The sequence below is a fragment of the Artibeus jamaicensis genome, unplaced genomic scaffold, assembly GCF_021234435.1.
Source record: "Artibeus jamaicensis isolate MK-2021 breed Jamaican fruit bat unplaced genomic scaffold, CSHL_Jam_final contig_3182, whole genome shotgun sequence".
Lineage (NCBI taxonomy): Eukaryota > Metazoa > Chordata > Mammalia > Chiroptera > Phyllostomidae > Artibeus > Artibeus jamaicensis.
This window is the reverse complement of record NW_026521742.1, coordinates 951499-967450: the sequence shown is the minus strand read 5'-3', so window position 1 is coordinate 967450 and position 15952 is coordinate 951499. Positions and strand designations below refer to the sequence as shown.

The 15952-nt window shown below is 44.1% G+C and overlaps 1 protein-coding gene across 2 annotated transcripts in view; it reads right to left on the bottom strand.

Annotated features, from left to right (window-relative positions):
• The window catches only part of CALN1 (calneuron 1), a 432918-nt gene that overhangs the window by 201017 nt on the left and 215949 nt on the right, over positions 1–15952 (bottom strand). For both annotated transcript variants that reach the window (XM_037135586.2, XM_053663481.1), the window contains exon 3: positions 11026–11169. In XM_037135586.2, the coding sequence (XP_036991481.1) occupies positions 11026–11169 (144 nt within the window). The remainder of the gene's footprint in view (positions 1–11025; positions 11170–15952) is intronic.

The following is a 15952-nucleotide window of genomic DNA, read 5'->3' as shown; positions in this document are numbered from 1 at the left end:
TAGATCCTCACAGAGATTGGGGTGTTCGAGAGGAATGCACAGTAAGTAGGTCAGTTAGGGGCTTCTTCACAATATTAAAAACAAAAATAACAGAGTAGCAATCATAGAAACTTAAAAGCAAAAAGCTGAAACCCCAAAATCCTGTATCTAAATCAAATTGTCATATGTGTGTATGTGTGTCTAGAGAAAGATTTCCTCAGATTTATAATAGTCAGAAGATTTACAGTTAAGGTACACTTACTGAAAAAAAGAGAAATTTTGGAAAGCGTATGCTGTAACAAATGTTTATTAATTAAAATGAGAAGCAGAAAATGAGTTGTGTTGGTGGGTATAGGCACCAAATCCAGTAAAAGGTACACGCAAAATAACTGTTTCAAAATGGGGCCTAAAACTGATGATGTTTTTTGATTGAAAATAAAAGTTACAAAAAAGGGGTGAAGGAAGGTTAATGTGTTTGTAACAGCCATATGTTTAAATGATCAAAGAATAGAAAAGAGAAAGGAAGAAACATTTAATTTTTTATCTTCTATAAAAGAGAGTATTATTCATTTGTAATTGATGTTAGGAGATAAAGTTCACAAAAGGTTTGTGATCATTACTAGAAAAAGTAATAGCAAAATATATAACTTTCAAACAAGTGAAAGGATAATATTTTTTTTAAAACCCACTATAGTAAAAAAAAAAAAAAGACAAATTTAATACTATGTACACTTGGAAACCAGTGTTAAAAAAAAAAAATGACAGAATTAAGACCCGACCAAAAGTTCTGAAATAAATGATAGTTTAAATTTGTCACTAAAAAGGCTCTCACAATACTTACAAATAAACACATAATGGCATGTATTGTGCAAAAGTTTCTCATCTAACAAAACTTCACACAAAGGGCAGAAGCACAGAGCACTGTGTTCTTGGAAGAAGCTGAGTAACTGTGACTGTTCCCCAGTGACCACTCATAACAATAACAGTTATGCAAACACAGGCAAAAAGGTTACGTGTCAAAAACCAACAGAGAGCAAAAGTATAACTCAAAAGTGTTTAAAGGACATTTACACAGATAAAGGGTAAAATCCATTCTGAGGGCAGACAGGGCTTTGGAAATTAAAATAAAAACCGTTGGAAGTAAACTGAAGAAGCAGCACAGCAGTGGGAGACTTCGATCCATCACAGTAATGTATCTCAAATAAAATAACCAACAATACAGGTAGATAGGATACAGGTAATATGAAGATAATTTCTAAGCATATACATATGTAAGTTATACCACAGAGGCAATACCTTCGTAAAAATTTATCTTATTCCTGCTTTCAAAGAAAACCCTAGCAAATAGTAGTAGGTCATATTTATCTTCCAATATGAAAAAATAGAAAATTTAAATATAAACTAGAAAATTAAAATCCCAATGACTTGAAATTATAAAATAATTTCCTAAAAAATAATTGTAGAGTAGCAAAAGCAATTAAAAAATACAGTAAAATATTATAAAGAAAACAATGAAACAAAACTATCAAAATTTGGGAGATGTCATTAAACCCTTGACTATGGCAAACTTCTCATCCTAGTTGCCTTAATGATAGAATAATGAAGAATTAAAATAAAATAATCTATTGAAGTTGACATCAAATAAGCAAAATAGAAACAAAAACAGAATAATAAAGCAAACACAAAAATATCCTACAACCAAAACTATGGGAACTGAAGATGAATTGCCACAACAGTAGAAGATGACCTTATCACTCACTGGTCCATTTAGGCACAATGACAAACTCCAAAGTCAATCAATAGGGGTCAAGATTGTCCATCAGAAAGGAGCAGGCAGGTATAAGACAATAAGGCATAGTGGAGACTGTGGCATCTGCCCTGCCTATAATGGAGAGCTATTCAAGTCCATCAAATTATTGCAGTGAAGGAATGCAAGATTTGTTTTGCCAAATTCTCCAATATTTAAAAATTTTTAATTTATTTTTAGAGAAAGAGGAAGGGAGGGAGAAAGAGAGAGAGAGAGAAACATCAATGTATGGTTGCTTTTGTGTGCTGCAATCCAGGGTCCTGGCCCGCAATCCAGGCATATGCCCCTGACTGGGAATTGAACAAGTGACCCTTTGGTTCTCAGGCCGGCATTCGATCCACTGAGCCATACCAACCAGGGCCAAATTCTCCAATATTTTAAGAGGAGAGAGAAATGTAGATTTTTTATATGAGATTCCCTGCTATATAAAATGATTTGTGAGCCAAATAAAACATGGCTATGAGCTGTGTTTGGCTGGTAGGCTGCAAACATGCAACTTCCGATTTAGACTACTTACTTCAGCTTGAATCAATTTCAATAACATTTTTCCAGAAAAGCTCCATTTCATGTAGATGTTCAAATGTATTCACACAAAACTGTACCAAGTATTCTTTTAAAAATCTCCCAATTTTTTCATTTCTAGTTTATTTTAGTGATACTCTCTTTAATTCTTAATATGCTATATTTGTCAATGTACTGCTTTCCCCCCCCCAAAAAAAAAAAATCAACTCTTGGATCTGTTCATTAAATGGAAAGGTTTTCGGTTTTCGATATTTAGGTTTCTAAATGGGTGAGATTCTTAATGAAACTTTTGTTATTTTGTTTATTGCATGTAATAAAAATGTGTCCCTGATAAATTTGTCCTTTGAAATTTGATTAACTTGTCTTTGTGGCCTAGTACATAGCCATAGATAGTTAATGTTCCAGAATCACTTTAAAAAGAAGGGTATTCTCTTCTTTTTTAAATTTTAAGGCACAAAATTTATGTTACACAGACATGGGCACACATGCTCACATACACACGCATTCAATGTCATCAAATTATGTTACTTCGTTTTATCTACTTGATGGATCTAAAGGAAATGTTTAAAATCTCCCATTATAATTGTTTTTGCCCTTTTTCATAGTATTTCCAAAGTTTTTCCTGAGGTAAAAAAAAAATGCAATGGATATGACATTCTAATTCTTTTCTGAAGCTTAAAATCCTTGTCATCATATTGTTATTCACCAACTATTTCCTTCAGGGCGTGGAGTCACATTCCACACAGCCATGTGACTTGGTTAGCCAATGAGATGTGAACGGGAGTGGCAAACCACTGCGTGATTCGCTAGGTCTCTTTCCCAGAGTCACGGGAAGCCTGCCTCCACCAAGGCTGCTGAACGAGAAGGACAAAGAGGAAATATCCAGCCAACCTACAATGGACATGCAGCGCTAGTGAGAACTTTTATCTTGTGGCATCCGGCTGCTGATATTTGGGGGGAATTATTTATTACTGCAGCTTGTCCTTAATGAAAAGGATCCCCCCCTAAAAGACAATCTGCAAAGGGGAAAAAATGGATAACCAAATCAACATATTAAAACTATATTATCTCTCTTATGAGTTAAAATAAATTCCTACTTTTCTATTCTTATTTTATTTTTTAAATCCTCACGTGAGGACATTCCTTCATTTTCCTTTGTGAGAGAAAAACGTCAACTGGTTGCCTTTTGTACTCACCCCAGCCAGAAATTGAACCCACAACTTGGGTATGTGTCTCAACCCAGAATTGAACCCACAACCTTTCAGACTATGGGACCACGTTCCAATCAATGGAGCCACACTGGCAAGGGAAGTTCCTACTTTTCACCAATAATATTAGTAACAATTTGTTAAATGATGCTCGGTACTGGTCAGGGTCTTTTAAAGTGGGCATTCTCATATATTCCTTTTAGTAAACCTAGCCTGAAGGATTATTTATGTATGAAGGATTTTTATCATCCTTATCATCGTTCACATAATACTCTTACTTATAGACATCCCGCAGGGTCTGTGTTTTCATGGTGATGCAGTATGTGGTATCAGGAAGAAACAGATCACCAGAGTGAGATTCTGAGAGTGGTCTGCTTATTGATAATCTTAAATGAAGTGCTGACATTTTTGCTAATGAAAAATAGGATAATCGTATCTATGTTACACACTGGCATCATAATTAAATGTCATCTTTAGTTTCTTGGACTAATTATGGAAAGCAAGGCTTTGGAAGACCCATGCAGCCCCTAACTTTGACCTTCATCGTGGAAGTGGTAACTACAAGGACAGTTGCTGCTTCTGAATGCTCTTGAAAGAAAAAAGAAGCTTGGGCAATAGAACTTCTAATTCTCAGCTTGGGTCACAGAGAACCAGGGTGCTTCTAGGGTGCCCCAAAGTAACCACTTGTTTCTTTACAACTTCAGAGAAGACCTCAAATTTAAGTGTGTGGTCTTTGGAATTATAACTTGAAATCATAGGCTGATTAAGTCTCATGAAATTTAAGGCACTGAATGGAAAGGAGTGGGACCTGAGACTTGGGGTGGGGACCTCTGAGTGGATTTAGAAAACTGAATGCCCAGGTATCCCTGATGTCATCTCTGATGTCTCTCTGAGGTCAGGTAAGACCAACTTGAAGAACTTATAGACCCTGTATACCCGTAATAAACACAGCTGAGGCAGCTGCCTTGAATTTTCAAAACCCATTCCCATCGTGTTTCACTGCCTCTAAACCTGTGATGAGAATCAAACAGTCACATCTCAGGAGCAGTTTCAAGTCTGATATGGAAGAACACAGAGGTGCAAAATGTAGCTAAATTATATTAGTGTAAGCCTGGGGGATAAGTTCTGCAATGGGTTCCAGGAAGTTGAAACAAGATAGACAATATATGATTCATTGGGCATCGTCTTATTAAAATGGATGCACATACCAGATATTTGGTTTTTGTTATGTTGGCATAAGTAACTGGAAGTGAATCAAACAGTTGGGTCTGTAGGTGAAATCTGGATTCAGTGTGGCCAGCTGTCAGTAAGAGTGAGAGGACAGGCCTTTCCTGGCACAGTACAGAAGAAGGAACTGCTCAGGGAGAGGGGAATGTTGGGGAGGATTCGCCACACACGTCCACCACCACGGCATACCCCGAGAGGCCTAACGGACTTCCCCTCGCTAAAACAGTGAGAAATACAAAGACACCACCAACTTCATTTCACAAACTCTGCTCTAGAGTCGGGCTTGACTCATACAAGGATGACCTGGGGAGTGGCTGGAGTTCTTCCCCCACCAAAGGTGAGAGCAGGAAGCTACTTGGGACAGTAGTCGGTAACCAAAACACCAACATGTAGGTTTGAAATTTCTATGTAGTGTCACGACTCTGGAGTGCCTGTGTGTGAGATGTCTGTGTGTTCTGTGCAGTCACAGCTTCAGTGTCCTATCGTCATTCTACTAAATGACCTACAGCCACTAAAACCACAAACATGTAAAAGATATGTGGTTAAGATCTTACATTCAGGCCCTGGCTGGTGCAGCTCAGTGGATTGAGTGCTGTCCTGAGAACCAAAGGGTCGCTGGTTCAATTCCCAGTCAGGGCACATGCCTGGGTTGCAGGTCAGGTCCCTGGATTGGGACACACGAGAGGCAACCACACATGGATGTTTATCCCCCTCTCTCTCCCTTCCTTCCCCTTTCTCTAAAAATAAATAAATGAAATATTTTTAAAAGATCTGATATTCACATGGCTCCTACTAGTCACAAGACCTGAGCAAGTTGTTTGAAATCTGTGTCCTTCATTTTTCTCATCTATACAGTGAAGATCACGATAGTGTCTACCACTGTTATGAGGACTAAGTAAGTTAAAAACTAAAGTGCTCAGAACAGCGCTTGGCCCATGGTGAAGATTCTGTAATGTATTGGCTAATATCATTGTTACTCAGCGTTATTATGGGGGCATGCAGAGCGTTACGTAAGTGTTAGTTATCATCATCGTTACCCAGTGAAGACTTACCACAGTTAGATCAAAGTACGGCAATAATTTACTAACACAGAATGATGTTTTTAATCATCATGATTTAATACCAATCATACTTATTCACAAATGCAAACTTCTGGAGAGGCATTTTCCTGTAACTGACCATCACCGGTACTTTGCCGCTGTGAATTACTTCCAGTTTTTCAATTACAAATCTCGTGCATTGAGTTAATGGCAGGAGGCTAGGGAGGGGCTGCACCACCCGGGGAGGCCCTCCTACAAGGAAACACCGTGGTGTCTGCCCTCCATTTCTCACTGTGTGCTCCCATCTCCAACTTCAATGTGCACAGGGGTCACTTGAGGCTCTAGTTAAACTGCAGACTCTCAATCAGCACATCTGGGGTGGGCCTGAGACTCAGCATTCTAAGCAAGCTGCCAGGTGATGCAGACTCTGCAGGTACCTGGACCACAGTTAGAGGAGCAAGGAAGCTGAGGCCTCTGCAGGTGCAAGAAGCAGGGCCGCCTGACCCACCACCGACTGCCCTCTGCCTTCACCAAATGCCCAGAGGAAAATGCCTTATCTGCCTTTCAGGCATTAACCTACTATTAGGACGTTGGCTCATTCAAATATTTGCAGGCTTGAAGATTTCTCTTTAGCTTTAGATTTTTCTTTTGACCAAGGGTTCCCAGTTTATGTCAATGCACACACATTGCTGTCCATAATACGACAAGCTTGCTAAAGAATGTAGGCTCCTGTTCCCCATCCTAAAGATTCTGATTCTACTGGCCTGTGTTTGTTTGTTTCTCTGTCTGTCTGTTTATTTGCTTAACACACTCCTTGAGTGTTTTCTGATATGCATTCAGATTTGGGACCCTCTCCTTTTAGCTAAACAGTCCCAGCTGCTTCCAGCTCACACCTGGCAGTCTCAGGTCGAATCTGTGGTCAACTGTCTCCCCCCACTCAGGAAAGCAGTGTGTATTCTGGCTCACAAATAGACCCATGCCAGCTCTAGAGCATCCCAATTAAGATGCTGATGTGTCTGAGCAGGAAGCAGAAGTGAGCACTACTCGGAATTAAGCATACACGTTTCTGTCTTCTAGGACATCCTAAATGAAAATAGAAAGATCATGGTCATATGACTGATCAGCGAATGACTAAAACTCGCGGAGAATGGGTAGTGAGCGAGGGAAGCTGTATCCACGCAGGCTCTCTCTCCCACATGGCTCTGGCCATCATTTCGTTCTTTGCAGCTCAGTGGTTTGACTTAAAATGAACCGAAAGTAAATTTTGCCAACCATTAAACTAAGCCAGTTCACACATAATAGACACCAGATAAATCCTTTTTTAAACTGAACTAAACTGAATCAAATCACTATCTAGGCAGTGGTGAGCCCCCTAACACAACCAAACAAAAAACTACAAACCTGCTGAGAGGTAAGAATGCATTTCAAACCCCCAAATTTGTTGGAACTTCATGAGATTCTACATCTTGGAGGAGCAGAAGGAAAATTAAGGAGAAAGACGGCAGAGCCTGAATTAGTTTCAGAGAGGGAGGGACTTTTTTTCTGTAAGAAAAAGAGAAGATTGCATTAGGAAATAGGAACAGGGCAATGAAGGACCACTGACCACCACAACATCTCCTGGCTTGAGTGTTCCAGGAAATTGTTTGCAAAGCTAGCTGGATCCTCTCCAGATGGCCACAGTGGTGTGGTTGTAGAAAGCAGTCAAAAATATCCCTTGGGTTTGAAGATAGCAAGTCTGTATTCCCCACACAACGATGCAGGAGGCTCACAGGGGCCCCGAGAGCTGCTGTGGGACCAGTGAGCTGAGGGAAGAAGCAGGAGTGGGGAAGAGCCCACAGTCACTTTCCAGAAGCCTTTCTCAACCCACCTCTATAGAAAATTTAAGCTCCGGAGATACTTTCTGGGTGATTATTTTATCAGTCTTTCCAAGGAAGGTATATAACTCGCACCATGATGCACTGCACAGAAGTTGGTGCCTGGCGTGTAAGGAGGGCCTCAGGGCTCCGGGCTTAAATTCCTCCAGGAGCCTGATGGAGAGGATTGCAGGTTTCCAGAACCTGGGCTGAAGGAGAGATCCTGACAAACAGCATCTGAGATAGAGTGAATCCTGGTCCCTGAGTGGCTTTAGGGCACAAGTCACCCAGCTGCAGAGGCTGAGGAAAGAGGAATGGGAGTGACCACTAGGCAGTGCAGAACTGAGGTCAAGTTCCAAGAATGAACCTTTGCAGTAATGGGCCAAAGAGGAAGCCCTACACATTGGGCGAAACATTTGGTTTTCTGTTTAGTATTTAACTGAGCAGTTCAGCCCATGCAATGTACACTCACACAACCCTCTGCACACAGTCGGTCCCAGCACTAAAGGCAAATTGGCCATGAGCCAAGAGAGCAGTCCCAGGCCCTACTGCCTCTCATCTATTCTGTTCTCTAGAAAACCAGCTCCACACACTGACTGGAACCGTCTGGCTCCTGCGGGCTCCGAGTCCAGGAAACCCCGCTGAGCTCCCTAATCCAGGGAGGTTACTGTTGCACGCACAGCCCGGAAGGCACCCACTCCCAAGAAACCACCTAATGAAAGCCTCATGTGTTGGCTCAGGCTGCATAGGCTCTCAGGCTGATTCTAGCTGGGCCTCATGCCGAAGGCGTGACCTCACACTTGGGAAAACCAGGCACCCCAGAAAGAGAAGGTGGGTGTGGGGGCCAGACCTGCCCCTAATCAGGGCCAGCCGGGATGGGTGGAGACAGAGCCACCTCTCCCGAAGCCCCTGAGGACCAGCGACAGGGCCTGTGGGCCAGGAGGCACAGCTCAGAAACCTCAGTTCTGACCCAGACACTCTTTTTTTTTTTTTTTGGCATGATCCCCATAAAAATTGCTGTCATTCTACAAGTTTCACACCAAAGAGAAGCTTAACTAGGTAGGGCCAAATCTCTGTGGAGAATTCCCAGTTACAGAAGCTAGGAAGGAAGGATATAATTAGAACCTGACTTAAAAAAAAAATAGAACAGTTCAAAAGACCCCATTAAGAGAAGGACACTGAAAAACAGTCTATTTGTCCACATTTAGAAACTGGTACCGAGACTGCACTTATCAGCATCATTTACAAAACACTTAAAGACCCACATTTCAGCCTCAGACCGGGCAGGCTTCACTTGGCTCTTCATACACACAGGCGTTTAATAAATTGTGTAGGCAACTCCTTTTGCCTACACAGCTGCACCGTTTTCATGTTCTCTATAAAATCTTTTGCAGGCAACGAAACTTTGAAGAAGCTGCACTCCAGAAGTAAATAAATAAATGTGTTTTTACCTGATGTAGTCACCATGAAATAGCTAATGACTTAGGCTTTTGTTAAAGAAACTAATATAAATTTTTCTGCAAGATTTGCTTAGAAGTTCTGCCTTTGGGCATTGAAGGCCAAGTACAATAAGTTGAAAAAAAGAAAAAAAGAAAAGATAACCTGGTGAAATTTGAAGTCTCTTAAATTGCATCCCATATGGAGCATTTGCCTGAGTCCTGTGGAGCCCCTTGAATAACCATCACATGAGATCCCCCGGGACCCCAAGGCCTCCAGGAATCAGGGTGGATTTTCAATAATGTAAAAATTCCCCAAGACCTGGGTGACATTGAGTTGACTATACAAAGAACAAGGACAGACTTTGATGGAGACCCTTCAAATCTCCTAGGAGTTACTCTCTGGCAATAGCCCCAGCTCATTTTCCAATAACTATTGCTAATTCCATCTGCTCCCAGTCCATTTGACTAAGTGTCACGAGGGTAGTTGTGGGGAGAATCAAAGCACGAGACCTTCTCGATTTAGAATGCAGAGGTGTAGATTAAAATTTTTATTATTTTAAAGAGGAAACTTTTTCTGGAAATGTATCTCTAAAATAATGATGGGGCCAATAGGAAAGAGATTTTGCCAGACAGTATGTGCTTTGCTGCAGCTTTTCAGAAATATTTCTAAAAGGAAGAAAAAGGTCAAATGGAGCCTGAAAAGACAGGATGATTCACAATCTGTCAAAGCTGGAAGGACAGGCTGGCTCTGCTCACACAGCCGAACATCCCTGATACAACGTTTCCACCCTGAACTACACAACGAATGTCCACAGATGCACCTGGAGGTTGGTGCTGGGGTTCATTCTCCATGTGGTCACCCTTGCTGTCCATCTTCCAACCAGTCCCCAAGATAATAGAAGAGAGCCTCATCCTTCCACTCAGCCTGCAGACCAAGCAAATAGCTCCCTACTATGTACTATGACCTTGTTTCAAAAAAAATGTCCCGGTCCCCTCCTCTGCTTTCTTCCACTTGGTCTGCACTTCCTGCTCTACCAAGAGTCCCAACAGCCCACAGCTCTGGACCCCTTATGCCTGGAATCAAGCTTCTTTTCAGAGAGGGTGTGTGTGTTTAAAGAAAAGATAGAAGGCTCCTCTCTGGACCTTCAGCCAAGGCAGGATATAAACACCAGGAGGGTCACAGCCAGCATGGGATAAACTCTTAGGGTTTTAAATGGGAAAAAAAACTTAAAGATTATCTAATGCCGTTATTTTTCAGAATTTTCAAAATACAGTGATATTTCTTTCGCTGTGAGGGTGTATGTAGAAATCCAGTATATAAAACAGAGAGAAAAGAAGCTACTCTATCCATACAGTAATATATTATTTGGCCATAAAGAGCCATAGCGCTGCCACATCAGTGAGCCTTGCAAACGCTATGTGCAGTGAAAGAAGCCACAGAGAACCACATGTTGCCTAATTCCCTGTGTATGAAATGTCCAGAAGAGGCTAATCAATACGGATAGAAAGCAGCTCAGCGGTTGCCTAAGCTGAGGGGAGGAGAGGAGTTCAGGAGGCGAAGGCTGAGAGGTGCAGGGCTTCCTTTTGGCGTGGCGAAATGTTATACAATGGACTATGGCGTTGGTTGCACAAACCTGTGAACTGCACTGATTAAATGGGTGAATTTTATGGCGTGTGAATTCTATCTCAATAAAGCTGTTAAAAAAACACCTGCTCTCACTGGTCTGCCAGCCAGGCCTCCTTCACCCTGCTCTCTCCAGGGGCCCCAGAACCACCTCTGTGGGCCCCTACAATTGTGTGGAATGATCTGGTCCAAGTGTCTACTCCTCAAATGCTAACCAAGAGATGAGCCCAAGTTTTTTGACTCCAAGTGCAGGGCCCTTTAAATGAAAAGTCTCACTGATGGGTCAAGGCCCATCTGAGGAGAAAGGCTGCCAGCCAGGGTCTCACCGTCCATGTCCAGGCGCTGCATGATGATGGCCAGCTCCACTTCACTCGGCATGTACCCCAGAGAGCGCATGGCCATTCCCAGCTCCTGCTTGGAGATGAAGCCATTTCCGTCTCGGTCCAAAACCCGAAAGGCCTCTCGGATTTCTACAAGAAGAAGGCAAAGAAAGTTCAATGGTCACATGGTTTCACTTAGTGCATTGAAATTATTGGTGATTATCTACTGAAAACTCCTTACTGCTTTAAAAATAGTGATACATCAAAACCTTTTAATTCAGTAAAAAAGTGTCCAAAAGAGGGGGAAAAAAGAGAGAGAAAGAAAATGAAAGAAAAAATGGGGAGGACGGAAAGGGAGAGGAGAGGAAAAGGGCTTTGGCAGGAGGAAGTGACCGGCCCAGAGCACCTACACCCTGTAGCAGGTGCACAGTTAGACAGTGGTCCAGCAGAGAACCGTGTCAGCCAAAGGCACTTTCCCAACAAGGATGAAGACGAGGTTTCATCTGTGAGAAGAAAAGCGACCTGGTAACTCCGGCCATTAGGAGGAAAGGAGAATGAGATTCCTATACAGACGTGTATTTCAGCACCCTGCTCCCACAGGGGCTGTGCAGAAAGCTTTTTCAACATCATAGCAGGGTAGGAGATAAGTATCCTAATGTTTTCATTTCATTCCTCTAACTTATAGTTGTTTCATGGCTACAAACAACTTCAGATCAATAAGGGTGTAATAAAAGCCCCAAACATGTCTTTAATCACATTCTCTGAGACTGGCAGAGAATTGGGCCCTGCTATCTATCAATAAGGCCATTTCACTGGGCAGGTGGGTCTCCTATCTTCTTACCCCAACAGGACTTGCTCTGCTCCACCCAAAGTCCCTCCCTCCAGAGTCCCCATGGCATTAGTTCTGGGTTGGCTGAGTGTTTCCTGACACATCACACCCCTGCAAGACATGACATGGTGAATTCAAGATCACAGTCTGAAGACGAGAGGTTCATCCATCGTATCTGAGTGCGAGACTTGGCCAGCCTTGATTTTTCATCCATCAACCTGATGCAAGCCCAAGTATGGCAGCTGCCAGCATTCATCAGGACACTCAACATGTAGTGGCCGTCTGTACCTGAGGAGCGCCACAGTTAGTGCCGCGGAGAAATAACTACCACTTGCTGGCACCATGGTTCCCCTTCAGACCCCTACCCTCCAGTCAGGAAGGTAAAATACGCACAGAAACTTGCAAGGACCCTTAAAACTAATGCAAGACACTTGGCCCTCACCCACTTAGTTACTACTTTTCTAAATACCTGACTTGCTTCCAGCAAATACCTGGAACCACACCTTTTCCCAAACAGGCTTTGCCCATTTCTGTGTATGTCAAATTTCTGTGGCTGCTGTAACAAACCACCACAAACTTGCTTCAAACAACACAAATTTATTCTCTCACAGTCTGGTGGCCAAAAGTCCGAAATCATTATCACTGGACCAAAGTCAAGGTGTGGACAGGGACACTGGGGGTTCCAGCAGGGGGTTGTTCTTGCCTCCTTCCAGCTTCCAGTGGCTGCCGACACCCCTTGCCTTGCGGTCGCATCACTCCATTCTCTGCCTCTGTGGTCACACACCCTTCTCCCCTCCTGTCCGTGACCTCCCTCTGCCTCCCTCTTATAAGGACTCTTGGGTTTGCATTTAGGGATCACCCGGGCAATCCAGGATAATCTCCCCATTTCAAATCCTTACATTAATTACATCAGCAGAAGCCCCTTTTCCAAGGTAACATTGGCAGGTTCCAGAGATGAGCACCTGATATTTCCGTGGGCTGGTTTTCAGACCACTGCACTGTCTCATCCAGTTCTTTCACCTGCCACACCCTGACTTTCTCTTTACCTGACCAAATCAAATTAGCCCTTCAAGGCCAAGCCAGGGGCCACAGAACCCACAAAAACGTCTTGGCTCACCATAGCCAAAGTCATCTCCCTTTCTGCCAGCCATTCAGAAGGTCACTCATTCCTTTCACATGACATGTAGTACGACCCATCTAGAGATAAGACGACTGGTGTAGAATTCAGTGCTTCTCCTTTGAGCCCTAAGCTGCTCGTACACTTCATTCATCTTTGTATGTTCCCACCCACACTCAGAAGGAGGCGCTAGACAGACGGCTGTTGAATGGGTGGTGGGTCTGAATAAATAAGGATAGTATGTTGGTAGCAAATTCATCATCGATACTAATTCAGCACGCCAAGTGCTTTCTGTGAATAACTGTGGGCTCCAGCACAGACAAGACCAGCCAGTGAGCCAGGACCCTCGGCTCCTGGCCAGGCGTGTTAGCTAATTAAGTCTGCAGCCAAACCCTGAGGCCTCAGTGTGTTCATGTGTAAAGTGAGCTGGTTAGCCGCGAGGATCCCGGAGGACTTTCCAGCCCTCTTTTCTGTAGATCTGTGGACATCGTTAAAGTATTTAGGAGATGAACAGGAAGCCTGTGTTCTCTTTCATACCCTGTTAATCGGCTGTTCAAATGCCCCTCTTTTTTCCATTGATGATATAGAAAAAGAAAATTTGGTCAAGTCCAAAGACTGAACCAAGGGGTTTGTCCACACATTCAGGTTTTCGTCAACCGAACATGCCTAAGATAACCTAAAGCAGCCATATGTTTCTCTACCAACTCCCTGATGGCCTGAAAAGAGCTTAAAGCTGCTGCGCAGCTTGAGGTGGTGGCTCAGAGCACTCAAGGACACTGGGACAGAGACCATAATCCCAGACACCTGGGCCCAGATCCCAGACACCAAGGCCAGGAGGGTATGGAGACTGGGTGTCCCAAGGTGGCAGTCGGCACACAAGGAAGCCAGACCAGCTCTGCCCGGCAAGTCTTCTCCCCCAGGCTCGATTTGCTCATCTGAAACATAAGTTGGGGTGAGTCTCCTTCCAGCCTTTATAGCAAGGTTTTACATGGGCTGGCACAGACTGTGCAACAGTAGAAAATGTCGGATGACAGCTGGAACTCCACCTGGGGTCACAGAAGAGGCCAGGACCCCAGGTGGACCGGCTGGAGGTTCAGCTGCAGGCAGAGCCCTGCCCCGCGTCCTCTCTGGACCACTCCTTTCCCAAGGCACCAACTCCACTTCCCACCCCTCTGACTCCAGCCCGCACCCTCCGGGCGGTTGCTCTCACTCTGAAAGGGGGACAAGACCCAGCTCCATGCCTGTGTTCCCCCTGCATGCCCTAGATTTTACCAGCCACAGAGCTTGTATCCTTACATGGGGCATCCCGAAGGGGCCAGGGTGGGGATGTTTGAGAGTTTAGCCTGGAAACGGAGGCCTTGGTAAGTGGGCCTGCTGATCTCCACCCTGCTGCCTGGGCTACTCCCAGAGTTGCCTCCTGCTGGGGCAACTGGATTTGGCAAGGCAGAACGAAGACAGCGGCCACCCCAGCATTGCCCTACTGTGAAGGAACGTGCTCCTTTGAAGCCTTGACCCTAGTGGTTTGTCCCATCTGTAGCATGTAACCAGGGAGGCTTCGCCCCAGCCCAGGACAGGACAGGACAGGGCACAGAGCAGCTCAGAGTTTTGTTTTCTGTGGCCCCCAGGTAAGTGGGAAAAAGCTATCCTTCTCTGTTTGCATAAAATATCTGCTCCTGGCTCCCTGAATAAAGCTCACTAACATCATTTCTTTCAAAATATCAGAGTCCAAAAAAGCCCCCAAAGTACAAAACTAGAAATCCATAATGGGAGCCTCTGGGGAGTTAGGCTAGGGAAGGCCCAGGCAAATGAGAAGCTTATTAGCAGGAAATGGGTCTTGCAGTCTGAGACATGTGATGTATGCCTCATTTTATATTTAATAGCCAACAGGGTGTGAGAAATATGCCCATAAAACCAGAGGAGACACAGGAGCAGGCCAGGTCCCACCGCCTCCGGCTACAGGCGTCCTGCTCTCGGCACGAAGGGTCTCTGGCCACTTTCCACATCCTTGGGAAGTCGGAACCACAAATCAAGTTTTCGGGAACAACCCAGTAACAGCGTGTGCTTTTTATTGGAATCCAACCCCTCTTTGGGCTAACGTCCCTCATGTTTCAGAGCTACATAAGCATGTCGCGCTTTTGGTTTTTAATTCAGTCTCAGTCTCACACAACACGTGCACAGCACGCACCCGCCCAGCAAGTCCACCATCCCCAAGGCAGCTTAGCAGGCCCGAGAGGGGCACCTGCAGTGGCCATCGGAGCCTGGCCAACAGTCATTGTGTGAAAGGAAACATGGTAAGACAGATCCTCCAAAAAAGCAACCCACTCTCTGCACACGGAATTTCTCAGAACCACAGAGACCTGTGCTTCTCCTCCATGGAGTGATGGCGATGTTCTGAAGCCAAGGAAGGCCCCTGATAGACATGGTCCTGCTCTGGATGTGGTCTTGCTCTAGAGCCTGAGAGATTCACTTCTTCTTAAGCCAGCGAGTCTATTTTCTTAAAGATAGCCACAGCCACCAAAGGTAGCACCTGTGCCCTGACCCAGTGCCCTCTGAGAACCACGCCTCAATTCTGTAATGCCCTGTAGGGACATAGCCTATTCCAGCAATAACAACGCCAAGGGCACACGAACCATATGGAACAGACTCATCAATCAGGCCGCCTAAACACAGCGCGCACCAGATGAAATCCAGACTCCAGCCAGAGTCAATATTTATTGGCTAATGTCTGGCTTTGAAGACTCAGCTGAAACTCGCAGTGCTAAAGATTAGTAACAAAGAACACAGTTTTCTCCTCTCAGTCCCCATCATATGTAAAATCTGTTTATTCTCCACAAAAATGTATCTTTAGGAAGACTGTGGGCTTTAACCACAAAAAGAGATGGCTCTCTTAATGAACAAGATGAATTCTGTTGCTACACATTGTTGAGAAATGGCAAAACTGGAGACAGATGCAGTTCAGCGAGGCTAGGCAAAGTTGGTTATTAAAT